Raw genomic sequence first — 21,421 nt, 5'->3', positions numbered from 1 at the left:
GCTGACACCCTTCACTCGTCGTTAGCAACCTCATGTCGCACAGATCCGTCTTACCTAGGATATGGGTTGTGGATAATCCCTTGCGTTGCGGGCATGAGGTGCACGACAGTTCAACGGCAGAGGCTTCACAGGCACATTCACCAGGTGAGACGTTCTGCGAGCCCTACAGCCGACTAACGCAGGTCTCCGGCAGAGGACTACGAAAGATGTCGCCTGCGCCAAGCTGTTAAGGCGGAACTGTCTATTCTTATATCGGAGATTGACGGGGTGCTTGCTGGGTGCTCTTACCTGTCGTGCCCTGCGCATGTGCCTCCACATCCTTGGAGGCTTTCTCCACATATTCCCCAGCTTCTCTACCAGCTGTCTGCCTTTGTACGGTCTGTCCGCGCCGCCATTCGCCACACCAAAGAAAAGGTAAAGGAAGGAGACCCATTGGTCAGGAAGTGCAAGGAAGCCACCCAACTCACGGTCGAGGATTCTGAAGATTACGTGGGCAGCTCTTCTGAGCCCAGCTCAGCGCTGCCGATTATGGAGGTTCATGGGCCACGCACCAACGCCGGATGGATGTGTTCACAACTCGTGCAGCGCGTGGTAATCAGTGGCAACGGCGCGCGGCGCGCTGCTAGGCTAATAGGATGGTACTTCGTGTCTAGGAATTGGAAAGCGTGCGTCTCAGGGAAATGCATTTGTCTGGCCATGTGGACTGATCTTCACTATGTCTGCCTAGGGTGTTTCGCATTCTTTGTTATGGGTATCGTATCGCGCTCGTTTTTCCTGTCAATCATACTTGTAGGATGGGCCTTGTCTTTGGGATGAAAGGTACCGTAGAAGTGCGGCGCTAGGCATGACCGATATTGACCACTTGGTTGACCGCAGACACTTTGGACGCGCTGCAGCGCGCCTGCCAAGCTGGCGTTGTTATGTTTGCCTGTGCCGCCAATCTCGCCCGCAAAATTGGCTCCTTTCCCCAGAGGGCACGCCCCCGACGCGGTCTTTCCATCAGGTTCGCTACTCTCGTCTCTGCCTTCTCCTCTGTCACGACATAGTTCAAGTATAAACGTAGGCTTTCTTGGGCGCTCGTCGCGATCGTATTCTCCCTGTGTGGTATGTGGTTATGGTCTCGAATAGATTTGACCCTGGATCATGATGGGCAGAGATCCTGCGAAGGTTTCTACGATAGAACTCTGAACGATGATGATTACGAATATTGAATAAAAACCCAACCTGTGCCCTGTTCCCTGAACCGCCCAGCCAATCAATGCCATCTTCGTGATGCAGTAGTACGCACCAATCTCCGAAGTAAGCAACGCAGTAGCCTATCATCGAACTTGAGCATGTTCAGACCGTCAGCTTGATGGCTTCTCAAGCGCTTCGAAATGGGACCGCTTGCCATAGACTCGGAGCAGCTTGATGCTTATTCGGTACTAGCAAACACATGCAGAGGTCGGAGTGACATATCATGCAACGCGGTGGTGTTACGGAGATGGAGCAACAGCTTCTAGAGGCGTTCCGTATGGTACATATAAAGGTATACAAACGCGACCCGCTCCCGTTGACCAAGCACCGACAGACATACCTAGTTGAGTCACTTACGTGATGTCCTCTGCATCGCAGCTGCCAGACGAGACGTGTCAACAATCGAATCGCTGTCTCTGATTTGGAACTCCGCCGGAGGTGAAACCCTTGCTCGCGCGTTTGCGTTGAGCAGTGTCGATGCCGGGAGGTGCGTCGCGAGGAATCCCCCTTACCACTTTCCTTCCTTTGCTTTATCGAGCAGCCTGTTGAGGCCTTGATAGTCTTGATTGTTCCTCCAGAAACACGGTCTTCGCGCCAGTGCCACTCACGATGGCGTCTGCCCGTTCGATTTCGAAGCTGTAGTCCGCGATGGTGGGCACGGCAATGTCCGGGAGCGTGTTCTCGATCTAGACGGCGAGCACGACGGCGTGCCCTTCGTTGCCTGCCTTGCGCTGCTCGCGCGTCTCGACATCGACATCGTCGCCATCACATTCATCGGCCGTCCCAGCAGTGGTAGTGTTGATGATCTTGCGCTTCTCTTGCCCGTCGCGCTGGAGCAGGAAGTACGGGACAAATATTGTGCGCATGCGCACGTGGAAGCCGCTCGCGGGAGGGGGCGGGAGCCTTGTCTTCGCAAACGCGAAGGCTGTCAACAATGTCCCCGACTGTTTCGATGACGAGGGACCCGGTACTGGAGGGAGCGCAAAAGCTGTCCGGCGGGTCTTCGGTCCGAGACGAGCAGAAGGGAGCCTGAGGGGCGCGTTTTCTGAGTTAGCGAAAGTAGAATCTAGCGCAGAGAAGATGTTTCAGAGTGCGTAGGTCAGCAACGAAGTTATGAAAACGTACCTACTTGAAGACCCTCCGAAAAGTTGATTTCTTCCAGACCCGAAAGTAGATCGCCATCATCGTCTTGTCGGCGCGAGAGTGGACGATCGCCATGCAAACGCCTGCGGTTTGGACGATGCGCTTCACCGAGGAAAGCTACCCTCCCGCCCGTAGGCTCCGCATACAGGCGAGAAATCCAGTCCTTCGTCTTCTTGCAGGAGACACCGTCCGGAAACTCGAGTGCGCTGCCTGGCGCAACAACTGGCAAGACGCTTGGGTTGAACAAACCGCCGAAGCTGGCCATTAGTTCTGACGTGTCCTTGCAGCAATCGTAATCAGCCCCCGTGCCTGAGCTGCAAGTAACAGAACTTCTTGTCACCCCTAGACAGCCTGAGGACGACCCGTTTGTTGTGCCCGGGGCGGTGGTGATGAGGCGGAACTCCGCGGTCAGGCCCTTCGGAATAGCCCCGCAAATAGGCCCCAAACTTGAAGTAGGCAAAGAAACCCACAATTCAGCTAGTACAGAGCAAAGCCCCGAGCGGTCGCGTTCAGTAAGGGCGGTTGGCCGAAGCCTGAGGCCTGAGGCCTGGCTCGGAGTCTTGAGATCATGAGATCTAGTGGTCGGTTGCTCGTCAGTATGCGCGCAGACTCGGAATATTCCGAGCGGGCGCCTACGCGGTCTTACCTCCTCAATCGACGCTTTAAGTAAGTACTGTATCGGGCCGGGATCTCGGCCGGACATGGTACTCGGTCAGTCGAGTGCTGTAGGCTCAGTTCCCAATCTGACGACAAACTACGCATACCAGTCGATTCTCATAATCCTCCTCTACCTGCTGATATGTATTTCTTGTCATTAACTTTAGGGATGAGTCCACGGTGGTCGACTGACCGAGTACCTTGTCCGGCCGAGATCCCGGCCCGATACAGTAGGTAAATATTTCGCGGTTGAGGACTGGTGGCATCGGTCTTTGCTGTCGACCCATCTCGCTCGGATTTCGTTCTCTGCCTCTTTTCCAACCGCAGTTCGACCCCCGCTTTCAGATACTCTGCAGCTATGGCACCCACCATGAATGTCAAAGGCAGCTCCGGTACCGCGCGGATTCTCGGCTCGGCATGCCAGCTTACAACCTTGCGGTATAAGGGTCGACAACAGATGTCCATGTTGGCGCTTCCTCCGATCGTCGTCAAGGAATGCTTACGCCACGGCACCACTCGGGACGAAGCTGCTCTCGCTCTTCCCTGATCGTGGTTATGCTGCAGGATACAAGGTCACCCAGCGGATGTGCGAGTACGGTGGACAGCCATGGTTCAGGGACATCCTTGCGCGGAACTACTGATCGCAGTGTACGAACGCTTTTGGTGAGCGGAAGTGCAAGATGATGATGTAGGCAACTGCCGGCGGGTGAGTGATTCTGGCCTGTACATGTATCTACCCTTTGTAACGTCATCATGGGACGCAGCTTGACTGATGTCGGCGAGGTTGTCCTTCTTCCGTTGAATGTTCTCAAGATCAAGTGGCAGGTAAATTCCGAGGCGTTTTGTGGACGGGGTGTCGTTCGTGTTTTCCTGGAGGAAGGCACGACGCTGAACGCGGCGCGGAACATGCCCGGCTCTTTCGCCGTACGTCCTCCCTCTCCTATCTCCCTATCGCATACTAACCGCTAGTGCGCCCTCGTAGCTCTTCGGTGCCACACCTATGCTGTGTGAGAGACGTCTGGGCTGACCACCCCTTGTTTTTCTCTTCATAGGACAAGGAACGTGTCGCCGCATACAAGACCAGCATCAAAGAGTAGCTCACCCTCGCAGGCCTCATCCGCGGCCAGCCCCGAGCCAACCTCATGCGAGCAGCTCGCCCAGCCCCGCCGTCGCAGGCCCCGGCTTCTCTCCCTGCACCGACGCTCACCCCTCGGAGAGGCGCGCTTCAACAACCGTACTCGTCGTCGCGCAGCCGTCAGTACTCAGGCCTCAGGCATAGCGGCCATGTCAGGTGCGCGACGATCCTGCCTTTGTAAGGCTGTGGCGAAGCTTATGCTGACGCGGATTGATGCACACCCAGGGTCTGTCAGCGCTCGGACGAGCCCCGCTCTCCCAACAAACAGCCATATAGGGGGTATCTCAACGTCAACTCTTGAGCTCAAGCCGCCGTGAAAGAACTTTAGCAATGATTGATGATCACGACCCCTGAGATTTTATAGAATAATATACTTCTGTGACTACATGTTATTTGACGAAGCTCAATCCAACCGTGCACATACTCCTCAGGGTTCGTCCGACGCGTATGGGTTCAGGCAAGGGAAGAACTCATCGAACGCGTTGCGACTGGTGGACGGTTGGCTAATGCTGCCAGCGGCCGATACAGAAACGGATGGCGACTCGGGGCGATCATCTCCTTGAATTTCGGCGACCAATGCGGCGACTTCCTTCAGCGAATACGCCTCAATCGGTTTGGTGCCTACGACGGCACGACACTCGGGACATGTAAACCGGGGATGCGGCAGTGTCCCTTCTATGACTCCGATCTCGGCATACGCTGTAGTCCGGGCGGCGGAATGTGCTTCAAGGGCAGGCCGTGCGTTCAGAATAGCACGTAGAGCGTCTAGATGCCGATGGTCATAGCCTGGATGTCTTCGCATGTGTTCAGCAAGTGTCCGGCGAAATATAGCCTCCAGGCATGACCGACAGCATACGTGCCCACAAGGTAGGCTGCTTGGGACGTCAGTTCGATGCTCGAGAACACAGCTAAAAGGACGGAGCGCACGCACAACCACGGTGTCCACAGCCTCTCCAAGCAGACGGGACAAGTTGTCGCTTCATCAACTTGGGATATTCGTACCTGACGATACCGATTAGTTCCACTGCTATCAAGATCGACACCGTTACGCACCTTTAAGCGCGCCATGGTCTCGGCATGGCTCCGGATCTCAGACTCCAGACGGTCAATGTCCTAGGTCATCGCAGCGTTAAATCTTTCAGTTGCGATGGGCAGAAACCTTCTCACCGCATGCAAGGAGGCCACAATACTATCTTGCTCTTCGTGTTGACCTCTCAATACTGTAATGTCCTGAGGCAAACATCGTAAATCAACAAAAACAAGGTAAAATGGTCGACTGACGGCTTGCTGGGCCACGATCAGGGCTTCCCGGCCTTGCGTTTCAATGTGGAGATTCCCCAGCCCCTGATACGGGGGTGTTGGCACGGCTAACATAACCTCGTACCACAACGTACCATCTGCAGCAGATGATCAGAGCGTCACTAAGTGCAGAGGATGTGGCCACGTACTCCCAGTCCAGTCACCGCGTCCTGCGAATGCCGAGCCTCCGCTTTCCATCTCTCGAGCTCCTGTGCGCCGTTAGCCAAATCTCAGAGAAAGCCGCGAGCGCCACCGACGGTCTACGAAGGGCTGATGAATGATCTGCTATCGTACGATGCGGGCATCAACCCACCTCCAATTTTTTGATTTCTCTTCGGTCGTTGTCGACCTGGAGCTTCCACCCCTCATTGTTCTATGCTCCGCTCGCAGTGAAAGACGCGTCAGCAGCCATTTACTCGCGACGTACCAGCTACGTGCGCTAGGATCAACAATCAAACATCTGTCAAGAGCCACAGCGACGTTACCTCACTGTCCAATAATTGCTGTTTTGTCTTCGCAAGCGCGCCTTGCAGGTACTTGATGTCCTGGGGCTCGTCGATAGTTGAGATGCCCGTTTTCTGCACCGGCAGAATGTTATCATCCACCATAGCAAAGCGAGACGCAGCATTACCTGACGGACGACAATGGTATTAGTGTCTAGGTGTGTTGCATAGGAATTGTGAGAAGCAGGTACCTGTCTATCTGTTGTCATAGTCCTGGATAGCGTTAACGGATAGCAAGGGGCAGTATGGAGAAGACGAACGGAATGATGGGCCAAATCCCCCCTTAAGTAGCCACTGTCGCAGACAATGGTTGTCAAATCGAGCAGCGTGAGCAACTTCCCCCACACGCGTGCACCGCACATCCTTTGTGCAAATACCGCCACTTGACATCCCATTGTTCTTCCCTGCCCAAGAAGATCTCTCGAATTACGTGCCCTTACGGACGAGCTCGCGCACGCTGAGCCCGCCCCGGCGTACCAGCCCCGCGTTCTTCCAACTCGCGAGCGCGGAGATCTCCCCAGTCGCGAGGGCCACTTCATCTGGGGACCCCGTGAGCAGGTCCATACGAACGCCGGTCTGCGGCGAGTTCGCCCAGAAGCTGCTGCCCGAAAGGCGTTGGTAGAGCGCCAGGAAGCGCCAGGAAGCGCGGGGGCGTCCCGAGAGTGACGCTTCCCAGCACGTCGAAGCAACTTGTGTACTGGAGGAGGAGGAGGAGGGGGAGGAGGAAGGGGGATCCATTTAGATCTACGAATGTGGATCTGACGCACCATGGTCCTCTTCGGCCTCGCTAGCAGGCCTGGCGTCATGTTCATCAAGGTAAGCTTGAGGTTTTGCTTCTCGTGGATCCTGCCAGCCAGTCGCAGGCGACTTCTAGCTTCCCGTGCCGGTTTCTGCGACCGCCGGTGAGGAGGGAGTACTGGACGAGCAGTGTTGCAGCGATTGCCTCGGTGTCGGGGTACTGGAGGTGTCTCGCGTTGCCGAGCTGCCAGTGCGCGCTCTCGTGGTACTTCGCGGCCGAGTCGTCCGGGTTCGAAGCCTGCGGCTCGACTCCCCTTCGCGATGCCCGCGCGGATGTAACGTAGACTCGATGATGCGCAAATGGTGTTCGCGACCGTGCCTTTCGGATCTGAGTTGAGTGGACGATCTGTCGAGCGCGAGTGAAGGAGCGAGGTCAGGATCTGCCAGATGCACGCCGATCAGGATGACAAGCTGCGTATCAAGTAGAGGGTGCCATTCGCAAGAGAGTTGCCAGCGAAGACGAATTGCTCCCTCCAGTTCCGGGCGCATTCAAAGCAGTACATGAAGTAGGTCTCGTCCGAGCCTGGGACCTCATGCGCCGCGGGCGGCAGCGGGAACTTGGATGGGCTGTGCCCCGACGGGGACAGACACGGACTTGTCTGAGGAGGACAAGAAGAGCGTACATTTCTCATTACAGTGTCGTAAGGAACATCGTGTGCGTGTGCGGGTATGAAGGGGACCCGGACTGGGTAGGGTGGTCGCCCGTGGCGAAAGCAGCGGCGCCGGAAGACGCGCTGTTATAGCGTAGGTTGACGTCGCACCCGACAAAGTATACCAAGTAAACCTGCAGAGCGCTTCTGGACATTCTTGGGCTACTCCCTCAAGGAGAGCAGAACGAGGCCAGCATCAAACGCTTCTGGCGTACTTGCAGTGCATTTTTCCTTGTGTCCTGACTGTGTATTTGGTGAAGATCGCTCTCGGTGGCGCATGTATGTGCTTTTGAGACCATTGCTTTTCATGGGACGCTGTCAATGTCGCCTTGGTCTTAGTACCAGCTAATCGTACGCATGATGATGTGTATCGCTACAGGGCGTAAATGGGGCCATTTGCCTGAGGTCGACGAGCCCACAGACTTATCCGTAAGCCTAGTTGAACGATCTGCGGACATGTACGCGAATCCTGACGGGCCACGCTGCTATGCCCGGACCTGGGGGCGTATGCGTGCGCGTTGATCGCAGACAAGCTTAAGGTCTTCCGCGATGGACGGTCATTATGACCGCGACGCCGTCATCTGGCGACTTCGTTTGGTCCAATTTTCCCGCGTGTGTACCTCTCCTGTCGGTCTGGAGGGATCACGAGAAGCGAACAGGCTGAGAAATGGACGTACCGGCCGGGCCTGCATGATCGATTTGAATATTCGATGAATGACTGACGCGGTGCGCTACAGCATGGTCCGGATGGATCTCCGGTTTCAGTTATTGCAACGGGGTGCTCCGCCGTACGAGACGGTGTGGGTATCCTTCCATTCGTCACGTCCAGTTCGCGGGTTCGCCTCGGAGCCTGAGCTCGGCGTGCGGCCTCGCAGTACTGTGCCGTTTCGACCATGGGGGGTTTTTTTTTAAATCCCATTCTTTTCCGCGAGGGCCGAGCCCTATGTAGACAAGATTCTAATGGTACGAAGTAGGTATATGAGTCCACGCGTTCAGAGTCAGGCTTGGCTTAGGCTCGTCGCCGAGGCTAGAGCGTGGACCATGGGTTTAGTCACAGGTCGCACCCCCCTCGAAGTAGGGTGCCAGTTACATGTCACAGGTCACAGAGGAGGAGGAGCTAAGGATTCCCGTAGGCGGTCACAGGTGTACGAATGCATTTTCGGGCCTGCGGCGCAGTGCTGGCAAAGGCGGTCTTTTTTTTAATTTTTTTAAATTCTCCATGTTTTAGGCCCGTACAGTAGGTACATGCGGGGCAACAATAATAAGGGATGTCCGACGTGAGCAGACCGTGTTGCGGCATGGATCCCCAGATCCCGAGAACCCCGCCTCCCTGCGACCTCACCACCCTCCTGGCAAAGGCGGTCACCCGCCGCCTGCCCCGGCCACCGGCGAACTGTGCGGGTTCTTGCTTTCAAAGACCCAACCTAACCTCGCCCGTCGACAGGGCCACATCTTGCAGCAGAATAACGGGAGCCTGCGCAAGTTTCCAATGCGGACACCCCAAGCTTCGCGGAATCGAACAACGATGCCTCCGGCAGTGAGCACGAGGGCTGTAGCCGAGATGAGTTCTGTATTCATGAGATTATTCCCTTACTGAACATCGTCTACTGCCCTTGTTCGAGGCTTCGACTGAGACTCGGGGTTGTAGCCCATGTAGCGCGGGCAGGCTGCTGCCTACAGGTACGTTTTGAGGTCTTATGTAGGCTTTGTACCGTGCTTACACCTGTCGATTGCAGTAGGTCCGACGCATGTAATGCGCTCTGACCACGTTTTCTATCGACGGTCACGGCGGCGCAGTGCTCAACGATTCCATGGCGCATGTACAACATGTACGAAATCCTGTATTAGACGGTCGAATATGTTAACCTCTCGTCTGATTGCGTCGGATGTGCCTGAGTATCCTCAACGGCGAGCAGTCTAATGGGCCTCGCTCGCACTTGCGCTCCCCTGCGTCGGCGGCGGTCCGGACTGGGGGCTCGGAGGCGAGGCGAGCGCGTGCCCACTGGATGCGTTCGGAGCGCGCGCGACATCTGGCGGACGGTCTGCTCAGCGGGAACCGGATCCGGAGGCTGAGGGTGGGAATGCGGATGTGTATGGGCATGTGGGTAGGGCTGCGATGGGCCGGCGTACAAGTCCGCCTCAGTTTGCACGGCGATAATCTCTTTGCCCTTGCGTGCGAAGAAGGCGCGCTCCTGCGCGAAGAAGAGGTTGGACGTCGAGCCCATGGTGGGTATCGGCGGCGGCGGCGGCGGAAAGAGTGCCATGAGCTCGTGGCCCGTTGGCGGCGTGGGGAAGCCGCGGCTGCAGGGCATGACAGCAGCAGACACGTCGATGGGGGAGAGCTCAAGGTCTGCGCGCACGGACATCAGTGGGGGCAGTTCGTGGGACAGGGCTAGCGCACCTCGTATGGTCGGGGGTGACATGGGGCCACGCATGCAAGCGGGGTTCAGCATTTGAGCGAGCCGTAGCACTGTCGGGCCAGGGCGCCATCAGCAGTAGCAAGGCAATATCTTCGTCGAAGTACCTTTGGGATGGAGTTCAAAGCTCAGGCACACCTACACCCCGGACGGGGGTAGGGATGGATGCGTGCGATCATCGGGGGACAGTACGTGCGCAGACGTAAAAGGATTGACGCTTAGCCCGCGCCGTGGCAGCCTAGTTTATCGGCTGCGACACGGGTGCTCATGATCAGCCACGACCGTGACAATGAGCATTTGGCGTGTCAAAAAGTATGCCCTCGTGGACGTCCCACTTTCACTACGCTGTCCCAGAGTCTATAACCGCCAAGCTGCGAAGATAAATACATGTATGAGAGATCAGAAAAGGTCACACAAAGCGGCTTGGAAAGCGTGCAATCCCCTCCGCAATGCGCGCAGCTCTGCCCGCGCGGTACAGGAGAAGCTCGTCTGGCCCGAGCTGCGAAACCATCCGTCCGCGGAGCTCATGGTATTGAAACATCGTACCGCCAGTCCAGAACACAGCTGAGCCACGGGTAGCTCCCTCCGTCACAAGCGGGGTATTGTAGTGTGTGAAAGCCGCGGATGGTATCCAGATGGGCACGCCCGGGCCTACCTCAACTTCGCACCCCAGTTCTGCCAGACCAATTCGGCAGTCCTTCGAGGGATTGAACACACCGAAAGGAATGATGCAGCAGAGGCCGGGGCCCAGGTTGGTGCTGTCTAAGTGGCGCGAAGAAACGACGTCTCCGACGTTGAGGGCGAACGATGCGAAAGGGTAGAAGAGACTCTCAAGGGTGCGGTCGTTGCCCAGCGCATAATCAAGCGTACGGGCATAGTAGTCAAAGAGTTGTGGGAAGACCCGCCGAAAAGCATCTGTAACGCCCACACATGTCAGCGCATGCCTGAATTTGAGGACGTAGAGAGCGCAATGCGCCTTACCGGCTACCAGTCGAACAACTGGGGCCAGCTGACGACCTAGCTCATGTGCGACATCCGTGTGGTCGCAGAAGTACGTAGACATTCTGGGGCTCTGACTGGAAGTGAGTCGCTGCTGTCAAGACCGCCCGCCCACCTTACACATACCTCTTGGTTGTCCTTGTGAAGGGCGAAATAATACTGTGCAAAAGCACCCCGTTTGGAAGACGTATACGTGGGTTTGGGGCCGGACTGTTTGAGGTACGCGGCGGCCGCGATTAGAAGTACGTTAGCGTCTTGGGTCGCGACGCCTTGCCACGCCCGGTACACGACCAAGCGGCCACCGCGATCTACGATCTCAGCTGCCCTGCTAAGGCCACGCCGCAAACTCAGCCCTCGTGTCATGGGATCTCGAAGAGAAACGCACCCGTCTTCGTGCCCAATGGTCAGTAACAAGCCATCGTGCTCCGCGCTTCCCGCAGCCGAGCGTTGTACCCGTCGATGGCCAGTGAATCCGCCCGAGAGCGGCATGTCAGCGAGTCCGCTTTCTGCCACGGCGGCGCGCACGGCCTGCGCGTCTTTGACCAGGAGCCGCGTCGTTGCGCGGGCAGCGCTGCGTACGCTTTGGCGTCGCGCTTTGCGCGCTTGCTTCTTATCGGAGCGCGTAGGGCCGGTCAAGCAAGCGGCTGCGCTGAGCCATGGGTGTTCATCAACGGTGTTAAGCCGGCGGCGCGAACCGCTCACCTGTTGCCGTCCGCAAGAGACCCTGTGCCCTCGTCCAACCCATTCACGCCGACCGAAGGTCGCTCCGACGCCGGGCCCACCGTTCCCTCATCCACAGCCTCCTCGTCCCAGACACACGCTAGCCGATCCTCGAACGACGCTGGCCGTCGGGTGACAACGGGGGCCTTCGTCGTCGTACGGTCGTGAGCGAGAGCAGCGCCAGAGAAAGGGGGCTCACAGCCATCAGCCTGAAGCTCAACAGGCCCCTCTAGTCGGCTGTTTTCATGGAGCGGTCAGCCTGAAGCACGCACGCGTGCCCGGCAAGCACAACAGCGCCGGCTGACTGGGGCGTGTGAGGCACGGGATATTGGTCTCCACTCGACCGTGCGCCTCACGCCCCCGGCAGAAGGCGCTGAGCGGGCTTGGGGCGGGGCTCCTCACCTGGCTGGGGTCTGGGGCGTCGAATGAAAGCGGTTGAAGGGGCGGGCCTTATGCTCGAAGGCTCAGCGTTCAGCGCTCAGCGATATATATACGGCCGCGACCCGCGACGCGCCCCGCGGTTCAACAATGTCACGTGCGTCGCGTTGGACACGAGCGCGGCGCCCTCGGCCTCCTCCGCTGAATGCGGTCTAAAGGCCCCGCGCCGGCGTTTGAGCTCTGTGATTGGCCCCGAGCTCCGCAGCAGCAGCAGCGCCGCCGCCCCGGGCCTCATTGACCCATCTTCCGCTTTAAGATCTACCTTCTAGGCATCTATCTTCGGGCGAGGTTGATTGGTGTAGTAGAGAGATATGTAAATGCTGTACGAACGATAGCGGTGATTGGACCGCCGCGCGGTCCTGAACGGAGGGATCAGGGATGAAAAGGGTCATGTATGTAGCGGGCAGTGCGGGCGCAGCCCATAGGGCTGCCCGGCCCCAAACGGACCTCCGGGGCTGTGGGGCAACGGGCGAGCTGCGAGGGCGGGCGGGCCAACCGCGGCAGCCTCATCGTGTGGCCATTCACAGGTCGCGGGGAGGAAGCGTGTCGAGCCGATTTGAATGATTGAAAGACGGACTCGCGTGGGTTATTTAAGCGGCGAGATCTCGCGGAAAGGGACAGGCGGGTGAGCGGGCGGGTGAGCAAATGACTCAAGGCCGGACGAAAGCTAGCCTAGATAACTGTCGCTGGAGTTCGGACGTGGGCGCGCAACGAGCTGCAACGAGAGAGGCGCTGCGTGCTTAAGCCCTGCATACCGCTCCTTAGACTCAGCTCTGCGGTCGGCTCGTTCCTCGCCTCTCGCAGATCACCAACTTCCTCCCTCCTATACCCCGTACCATGAGCCGTGAACCGCATCCCGCGCGGTGCACGGGTGTTTGCTCGTAGATCATATGGCCCCACGAGCGTCGAAGTTCGGAACGGTATGCTCAGTGTCACTGCCTAGAAGTGACAAAATCGGAAGAGCCAAGCCCAGACGTCATTTCGCCACGCGCCGATCATCCATGGCACCCGCCCTCGTCTCCGCGGAAGCAGTCAACATAAGCATACGAGAGACTAACGAAGTGGGCTGAGAGGTCGGGCGGATCCGGCGTTAGCACCCGTTTCGTAGACTCCTCCTCCTCGTAAAAAATCGGACGCCGCAATGCATTGCAGGCTTCGAAACGTGAAACTAAACAGATAGAGATGAAGGCGCGGAGGGGAAGTAAGATAGCTGCGGTAAGGGAAAGGGCGGACGCTGTCCAACGCGGTTCAAACGACCGCGGTGTATGCCTATCCGTAATCGGGTCAACATAGAAGGTGGCGGTGACGACGAGCCGCTCGACGCGCAGTGTCGGCGAGACGGTGCGCGGCCTTGCGTAGGGACTCGTTGGCGGAGATAAAGCGTCGGAATAGAGGTAGAATGTCAGGATCAGGGTGAGGAGAGGGGAAGGCTTCGTGTACGAGGAGCAGTACCGATTCGGCCGCATCGTAGTCATCTTGTTCAATTGGAGTGTTCATCGGCGGCGGCACATACATCGTCACCCGTCCGGTTCGAGAAATCCGTTGTTGAAGCTTTGCGTGAGCGAGACCGCCTTGGAGCCGTCGCTGGGCTTGAGCACCGAGTTCTTGCCAGGCGCGAACTACTCGAGGCCGACTGTGTCGACGCGGTCGTGAGGGCGGACTTTCTCGTAGCCCTCATAGTCGGCGAACGCGACTGCGAGTATGCCCTGCTTCCCTGGGCTCGTCTCGTGAATACGGGCAAACGAGCGGGCAATGGCAGCAATACCACCGAGTAAGCAGGGCTCAAAAGCGGCATGCTCACGCGGCGAACCCTAACCCTAGTTGTGGTTACCGATGACAACACACCTTACGCCGTGATCACGGTAATAGGCACCAGTCTCTGAGGAACGACGCCGTACTCGCCAGTGATCCGGTTCTTTGCCTGATTAGCCCCGCCGTTCTCTGAGTTGATGGCACCGATCCGACAGTTTCCTACACGGGACCGTCAGAAGTAAGCGGAAAGCAGAGACGAGACACTACGCACGAGGAATGCCCTCGTGGCAACCGCGGTACCTGTAACCACTGGGGGGCACCAGCGGATATGTGATCCGTCGCTGCCGACCGATGGTGGGGGCATGGGCGAGGGCGAAGACGGGAGTTGCGAGCGACGGGCCGCATCGCGTGTGTCTACGCGCCGTCGCCCTGCTCGTCTGTTGGTGATTGTGCACTCGGAATCAGGGACTGTTTCACTTGCCGTGTGCACGTTCGAAGGCGATGAGAACATGCGGGGCTGTGGATGAGACGGCAGGTCTCCGGTTGTGGTCGGTCTGCGCGTCCTGGCACTATTCGTCTGTCGCGTTGTGGTGAGTATGGATCCATCGGAGCTCTCTGTCGCGTTGATGACCCTGCGGTGAGTGTCCGTGCCTTATCACATATTGCTTCACTTACCGTGCACATCTAGGGATCCGCTGCGACCCGGATGGAACGGGCGGGATTGTAGGTCGCAGGCGGGAGTTGCGAGCGACGGGACGTATCGCGTGCCGGCGAGCGATGGTCTGCGCGCCGCAGCCCTACTCGTCTGCTGCGTTGGTGAGTGTGCAGCCGAGATGATGTACTGTTTCACTTACCATGTGGACGCCCAGGCAACCGTGCGGAGGCGGCAGGAATGGGCGAGGTTCTGGATGGGAGGGGACGAGATGAGTGCACATTCCTACTTGCCTGCCTCGTTGGGTGGATGTCCAAAGCTTTGAATCGCGCGAAGCTGTACTCACCAGCCTCGAGCAAGACGGAGTGACTTGGCGCGGCGAATGCTGGGCGGATGGTCACTGAGCGGGGAGCAGGGAAGTTGGGAAAGGAAGAGTGTCGAGTGCAGTAGTAGACAGCGCGAGAGTCGTGCACATAGGATGCCCTGAGAGGCAGAAAAGACGGGCGCCTACACGCGGGCAGCACAGAAATATACAGTACATGCAAGTCTGGGTATCTTAGGAGAAACGGCACAATGAATGCGAGAGCGAAGAAAAGAAGAAAGGCGCCACGAACCAGATGCAATAGGTCCTATGCGAGAGCACGCTGTCCGAGATAACGAGCGGCAACGGCCGCCTGCGCGAGCAAAGACGCGGCAACCAGCTGGGGCAAAGCAAGCATGGAAGACAGAATGTCGCGCGACGGGCCTATCACACGCACGGCGTCGCGTGAGTCGCGTGGGCGTACCAGTCCTGGCCCTTCGAGCAAGAGTCCGTCGCCGCCGTCGTGCCGCCGCCAATGCAGAAGCAAGCTGGCCAGTCGCTGTCGAGGTCGAACACGTTCGACTCGTTTCCCGTGAAAGGCTTGCCTTCAATATCCAACGCTATCTCGACCGACCGCGCCTCGACGACGAAGAAGGCGATAGCGTGGGGCGTCCCGTGGGTGCTGTGCGAGGCGAGGCGAATGTTGGCGTAGATGGAACCTGGTGGCGTTGACGGTGATGCGGACGACGCGGGGCTCGTGGGCGGTGGGTACGCCGTGCTGGCGTAGACAGGCATAGGGGTGGGCTTCGGTGACGACATTGATGGATGCCTAGCGAAGCTCAGGGTGGTGGTGGACGTGGCGCCGTATGGCGTCGATCGATGGTACCGGTGCCGGCGCAGGCGAGGGGACTCGGAGCACGTACCTAGGAGAAGGAGGAGGAGGGTATTAGGTCCATTTAGTCACATCGGTCGGGAGCGCGGGAGCGCCCAGCAGCGTCGTCGGCCCGTAGCCCTTGACGGAAGTTCCTCCGCACCTTCGCCCCGAACTCCTTCAGCGCTGACAGTTCGATGTGGAGCTGCTGCTCGAGGTAAGATCACATCGCACCATCTGATTAATCTCGCGGAGGGCGCACATGCCCCGGCCTACGATTCTCCACGACTTGTGTGCGTGTCATCCCAGATGAGCTTGGATGCTATGAAAGCGGGAATCTATAGACGGTAACGAGTCGACGAGCCGCTGGCGGTAGGAAACCACGCGTTTAGACGTTGGAGAAGGTAGAGGGCAGCGAACATCACCGATGTGTGAGGCCGTTCTGTGTTGGAGGTAGGCGATAAACAACGCGAGAGGCGGCGACGGTCCTGGCGGATTGGCGGTGAATAATGGAGGGAGGACCGGGCACGCGAACAAATGCGTCACAAACCTCGTAAAGGGCTTCGAATCTCTTCGTGTCCGCCTCAGCGACAGCGGATCGGATTGAGTCTGCACACTCTACGAAATTTCGAGATGCAGGATCAATCAACGTCCCATCCACTGTAAGCTCGACAACACTCAACTTACTGCCAGTGAGTCTAGGGGGACATCCAGGGGGCAGGCGCACGGAAGCGACGTGTACATTGGTAAAGAAGAGTAACATTATGGTGCGTCGCATGATGCCCGAGACTCACTGTACTCGCATTAGCGACGTTGACGAATCTTTATAGATCTGCGCGGAACGGTCGCGCTCGCTGCCAGTGAGCAGCACTCCTCTTGCTCTCTTGCTCGACCGTGGCTCCGCATAAATGTTGGACAACTCGCATGGTTAGTTTACTAGCAAGAGGCGGCGGTCGGCGCGACATCGATGCCCCAGAACGGGCGCGAAATGCGAGAGCGTCCCATAGAACATCAAAAATCGAAGTTGAGCGCGTCGCTGTGCAAGCCACGAAGGGGTTTTGTGACCTGTATAGTGACGAAGCACGCTCAGACCGCGATAATGCGGCCTGATAATATCCGTACCCTACATGTCCACGCAGTGCGCGCCTCGATGATAATGGCCTGGGAGTGTTCGTCCTTCCACAGCTTGGCGAACGGCTCTGATTGCACCTTCTAGTTACATGGGTATGGATCCGGATGCGGCTCGATGGTCCGACGCCCGATCCTTTGAGTGTGTTGGTCTGAATACGGAGGGCATCCCTCATGGGCACATGGGCAATGATCTCGATGGCTCCCGGCGAGGCGGACGGGATTCAAACCATATTGGCGAGGATGACCGTGTCGTCGACACGCCTAATGGACACCAATTGCACGTATCTATATTCCATGCCACTTCTGCGCCGTCCGACTCACCAAAACTAAGTATCTTAGGCAGCGGTATCATACCATACATATCGCGGCAACACCAGTCCATTGTGAGTGACTGCTTCTGATTCTCAGGCCGCACCAGGACATGTCGCAGCAGCACGATTGACTCGGATCGGCGAGTCACGAGCCTGAGTGATCTTCAAGTTGAACATATATAAAATCATGTCCAGATGGTGACACTGGCACGCGGATACATGTACCGGGTAGTAAGTACTTACATGTACACTGTGACGGCGGGAACCAGGGCATCAGTGAGCGATGACGATCCGAGTCACCTCGGATGTCCCATCAAATCTTCTACTAGTATAGCCCATGCTTTCCATCGCTTCAACTTCAAGCTATGGCTTCTATTCTAGATCCTCTCGCCTGTCTCACTCCTTATGCACATATTTGTAGGGGCCTGCGTCGTGCACGGACGTGACGACGACACGGTCTGACACGGTCATATGTACAACACTGTTACGCAAATCGAACCGCGAGTCGCGCGGAGTGCGCCAGGTGACCGGTGAACTGGTGATGTTCCGAGCCCGGTGGATTGCGATCGGTGTTCAAATGCTCAACGTCAAATAACCCAGTACCCACCTATAGAAGGACTGGGAGCAATCCCAGACCGCTGTGCCTCAGGTCGTGACCAAACATGTGCTGGCAGAAGTTGAGCTGATGTGCCGTGACTGGAGCAGGGCTGAAGGCGACGACAATGGGCAAGCAGAAGGCATAATTTATCATCATATTTGTTATGCTCCCTCAAAACTGACGCACACAAGTATTGAAATCAGTCCATTACATTGGTGCTGTGACTCGGTGTGTGCTCTCCGGATCCGCTCCCAACAGCCTGTAGCCACAGGCTGCGATATGCATTGTGCAGGACAACAGAAGTTTCAAGCGCATGGGCGAGGGTTTTGTTCCGGGTATCGCGATCCATGATTTGGCACAGCAAAGTCATTGCATATAGGACTACTTCGTGCTGTTGCAGGCTAAGTAACACTGTAGATCCTCAGCAGGAGCATTCTAGTGGTGTGATTGAGCCAGCTTACCTCGCTGTATTTGCTCCTGACTTTGAAGAAATGTTTGGTGCTCGACACGAGCACTCTCGTATTCTGTCTGCCATTGAGACAAGGTCTCGTGAAGCAAGTCCACTAGCTCTGTCGCGTCCTTCCTGCATTACACTCAGCTACGTGCAACATATAGATAACGTCTACGGCACTTACATTGAGCACAAGCGGCGTAGCTATGTAGAGTACGAGCAGCAGTGGACGGACACTGTATATGAGCGGGCGCGTTCAATGGTGAGTCCAGAGCTAAATACGACGCGGCAGTCAGTATCCTGAGCTTGGGCAGCATGTCTGACGTGTTGCTGCCTTGCGTACTTCCTCATGCGTGAATGAGAAACTGCGCAATTGCAATTGGGCAGGATGTCTCTGCCAACATCATGGGCAAGGGGCTTCATATCGGCAGTTATGCTTCGTGCAGCCGCACGTACAGACCTAAGACGTGATCGAATAGCCGATAAGCAGGTTCTCTTTGGCGAAATTTGCCTGAACGCAATGCTTTCACACAGCTATGCCGTAATCACAAACGCACGGCCTACAACACCGGACCTCTTCGAGATTGATGTACTGGTTCATTGGAATCAAAGCGCAAAAAGAAGTCAACGTAGCCACGGTCTAGAAGCGGTGGTCAGGCGCAGGACTCATCCAGAACTCTCGAAGTACGAAGACGGCTTGGGAGGAGGAGCAATCGCAATCGCAACCCTGCAGCTAGTACTAATATGTATACTGTCAATTTACACGATCCGCCCTGTGTTCACGCGGTTCACAAGCGACCGCGATAAGCCCTGAGCTTTTTCGGTGCCGAGCAATGGGTCTGGCAACGTTGTAAGTGGAATGAATATCTCGCCTCGCCTATGTAGCGCACCTCTGCGATTCCATAGGTCGACGCACCATATCTACCAGGCTACATCCTTGGATTTCGTATTGGCGACCAGTTAGTAGCGACCTCATGCTTGGATTTCGTATTGGCGACCAGTGAGTAGTGACCTCATGTCCAAGAACTGAACAGAAGGGGATGGTGGGGAGTGTAGCGAGAGCGTGACGAGCCGCGGCGTTGGCTGGCCAAGCGCGCTCCAAGAACGGTACGGGAACGTTGCGGTCGCACTAAGTACAAAATCAAAATGTTATTGTGGTGAGGATAGTCATTAATTGCGCGCCGGGATTGAAGAGGTAGGCGAGTGTAAGCGGGCGTGCGTTTCACGGCTTCCCAACCACTGGGGCGGTTTAGTCCCAGAGAGGACACCTGTTGTGGGGGTACTGCACCTCGGTAGCTGGACGGGCGATGAAAGCCGAGGACGACGCGTGTGAGATAGTACCCCCTGCCTGAGTTAGACAATGTCTGGCCGAGGAGATTCTATGTGATCGTGGTGAACCGGCGTTGGGATCGCTTTTCGAACCGTTAGTGATGGGCGTAGTCGGCCACCGGTTCTTTCTCGATCGCAATGCGGACTGTAATGACAAATACTAACGTGATCTGAACGTTGCATGAGCGTTGAACATTGACATGGGTGATAACGCACGCTTACCCAGAACCGCTCCACGTCCAGTGGGACCAGAGTAGGACTGCTCGGGCACCGAAGCACGTTTTACACGATGCTCGCGGAAGGTTCTAGCAAAGACCTAATGAAACTAGATTAAGAGGGTCAAGTTGCCGTCCTCTGGTCGCATGACATGTCTTGAACGCGCGGCGACGGTTGGGAAGAGGAGGCCCGGATCTACGCGTTATCTAATAATCTATTGCCCAACCACCGCCACGCTGATCTCGGCCGCGATCGCACCTCTAAGTGATCCCTCCTCCTCCTCCTCCCCACCGTCGGCCGCTGGGTTCGCCCCGCAGGGCTAGGAGCATCTTCGCACGCGTACCTTGCAAGGATTTTGTCCAGCCGGGGCACCCTATGGGCCCGAAATCAGCAAACGCCCCCGCCAGGAATAGCCAGAGATGCCCAATTTGCTCGACCTGCCTTGGGCACGCCCACACTGTCGCTATGCATCGCAGCGCTCTTGAGGCGGCCAGTGGCCAGGGGTTGCGTTCACACCGCCCACGACGTGCACGCTGAGCGTTCGCCCCGGTGGCCTTTACCTGCGTGTTCTTCTCGTGCCTGGAAGTCACTTGCACGACAGGCGGGCCGCAAGTACTTGGGGCGGATGGACTTGGTGATCCGAGCTCGTAGCATGAGAAAAATGACCTAAAGAAAGTGATCCTAGGACTGTAACGGATTATGATGACGGAGTCAGCGTACCTCATCTGGAAACTACGGAACGAACGGGTGATCGAAGATGATGACCGCCTCGCCGCTCAGCGCTCACCAGCAACGCCGACAGAAATTGAGTCCAGGTGGCTGCAAACAATCAACGAGCGTCGGCAATAGACTGCAAGATGACCGACGAGAAAAAGGACGGTAAACAGGCGATCAGAAAATTCACTGTTGAACGAATATGGAGAGAAACACTGAAAGACGAAGGTGGAATTCACTGCCCGGGGACTGGTCCCGGAGTGGTACTGGGGTGTTATGGGTATCGAGAGAGGTCAGTTCAGGGAGGGCGCACGGGAGATGAGATGGAGCGATGATGGTGCGCCGAACTGACCGGCTCCGTTTTTTGAGTCCCACACTGCGTGCGTAAAAGCATTTCCTCAGCGGTGAAATGAATAAGACGGATCTATGGACCGCCTATCGGGGGGGTTTTTCTTTCCCCAGACCGCTAGCGGGATACCTGGAGACGGCTTTGTCGACTGCCAGGTCCAGCGTTGATCACCTGATCAACGCAACGCTCCGCCAAAAAAATAGAATGCAACTTTAGAGTGTCGTGCAGATCGCCCAGCCCTGGCTTTCTGTTCGCCCGGTGCACTCGACGGTGATGCTACGTATGGACGACGCTGACGATACGGTTCGCGATACGGTTTGCGGGTACGGTTTTCCGTTATCCTCAAACCTCTAGTACAGTACTTACACATTGTTGTCAATGTTCTCGACCTCCTTCCACGCATCGGGCTCTCCTTGCTGCTGCTTTGCCCGCTCGTGCTCGTCTGCAATGACATCTGGCAACACGCACATTTTCATCACGATGATAAGCCGTTGCCATTCCGCTTGTTCTGACCTGTGCGGCTGATATGTGTGCGCCACCTAATATGTAGTGCGGGCGATTTGACAGAAAGCAGACATCGGCGCCGTCAACGCTCGGCAGCGCACGCGGATGTGTATGATCGTGTACTATGCGTGATGGGCTGCCCGGTCATTCTACCGTTGCTCAGTGAATCCTAATTACAGCACGGAGTACATGTACGTCGTACGTCCTTCAACTCTGGCGTCATCTTACTGGGACTGGGAATCTACGT

The 21,421-nt window shown here is 56.9% G+C and overlaps 5 protein-coding genes across 5 annotated transcripts; 1 reads left to right on the top strand and 4 right to left on the bottom strand.

The window, feature by feature from the left end:
- Positions 1-1,922: 1,922 nt before the first annotated feature.
- Positions 1,923-2,644, bottom strand: B0H18DRAFT_1120608 (uncharacterized protein; the record flags this gene model as incomplete). The annotated part of the gene is made up of 2 exons (XM_048034168.1): positions 1,923-2,302; positions 2,362-2,644. The coding sequence occupies 2 exons, from the start codon at positions 2,642-2,644 to the stop codon at positions 1,923-1,925; spliced, it is 663 nt and encodes a 220-aa protein (XP_047891771.1).
- Positions 2,645-3,406: 762 nt separating this feature from the next.
- B0H18DRAFT_1120607 (uncharacterized protein) lies at positions 3,407-3,677 on the top strand (the record flags this gene model as incomplete). The annotated part of the gene is made up of 2 exons (XM_048034167.1): positions 3,407-3,474; positions 3,530-3,677. The coding sequence occupies 2 exons, from the start codon at positions 3,407-3,409 to the stop codon at positions 3,675-3,677; spliced, it is 216 nt and encodes a 71-aa protein (XP_047891770.1).
- Positions 3,678-4,598: 921 nt separating this feature from the next.
- On the bottom strand, positions 4,599-7,576 carry B0H18DRAFT_956005 (uncharacterized protein; the record flags this gene model as incomplete). The annotated part of the gene is made up of 14 exons (XM_048042422.1): positions 4,599-4,957; positions 5,017-5,173; positions 5,225-5,284; positions 5,339-5,401; positions 5,566-5,568; positions 5,620-5,679; positions 5,784-5,843; positions 5,898-5,900; positions 5,956-6,101; positions 6,414-6,641; positions 6,741-6,819; positions 6,842-7,025; positions 7,180-7,338; positions 7,407-7,576. 14 exons carry the CDS (start codon positions 7,574-7,576, stop codon positions 4,599-4,601), a joined length of 1,731 nt encoding a protein of 576 aa, XP_047891769.1.
- A 2,785-nt stretch (positions 7,577-10,361) lies between these two features.
- Positions 10,362-10,733, bottom strand: B0H18DRAFT_847485 (uncharacterized protein; the record flags this gene model as incomplete). Its single annotated transcript, XM_048039570.1, has 1 exon — positions 10,362-10,733. A coding segment is annotated over one exon (372 nt), but the record flags the coding sequence as incomplete, so codon positions are not given.
- A 2,881-nt stretch (positions 10,734-13,614) lies between these two features.
- Positions 13,615-15,519, bottom strand: B0H18DRAFT_1120604 (uncharacterized protein; the record flags this gene model as incomplete). The annotated part of the gene is made up of 6 exons (XM_048034166.1): positions 13,615-13,806; positions 13,869-13,966; positions 14,423-14,552; positions 14,602-14,651; positions 14,746-14,906; positions 15,185-15,519. The coding sequence occupies 6 exons, from the start codon at positions 15,517-15,519 to the stop codon at positions 13,615-13,617; spliced, it is 966 nt and encodes a 321-aa protein (XP_047891767.1).
- Positions 15,520-21,421: the final 5,902 nt, after the last annotated feature.

This window comes from Fomitopsis serialis (genome assembly GCF_022376445.1).
Source record: "Fomitopsis serialis strain Sig1Antser10 chromosome Unknown B0H18scaffold_49, whole genome shotgun sequence".
Classification (NCBI taxonomy): Eukaryota; Fungi; Basidiomycota; class Agaricomycetes; order Polyporales; family Fomitopsidaceae; genus Fomitopsis; species Fomitopsis serialis.
This window is presented reverse-complemented; position numbering and strand designations above follow the sequence as displayed.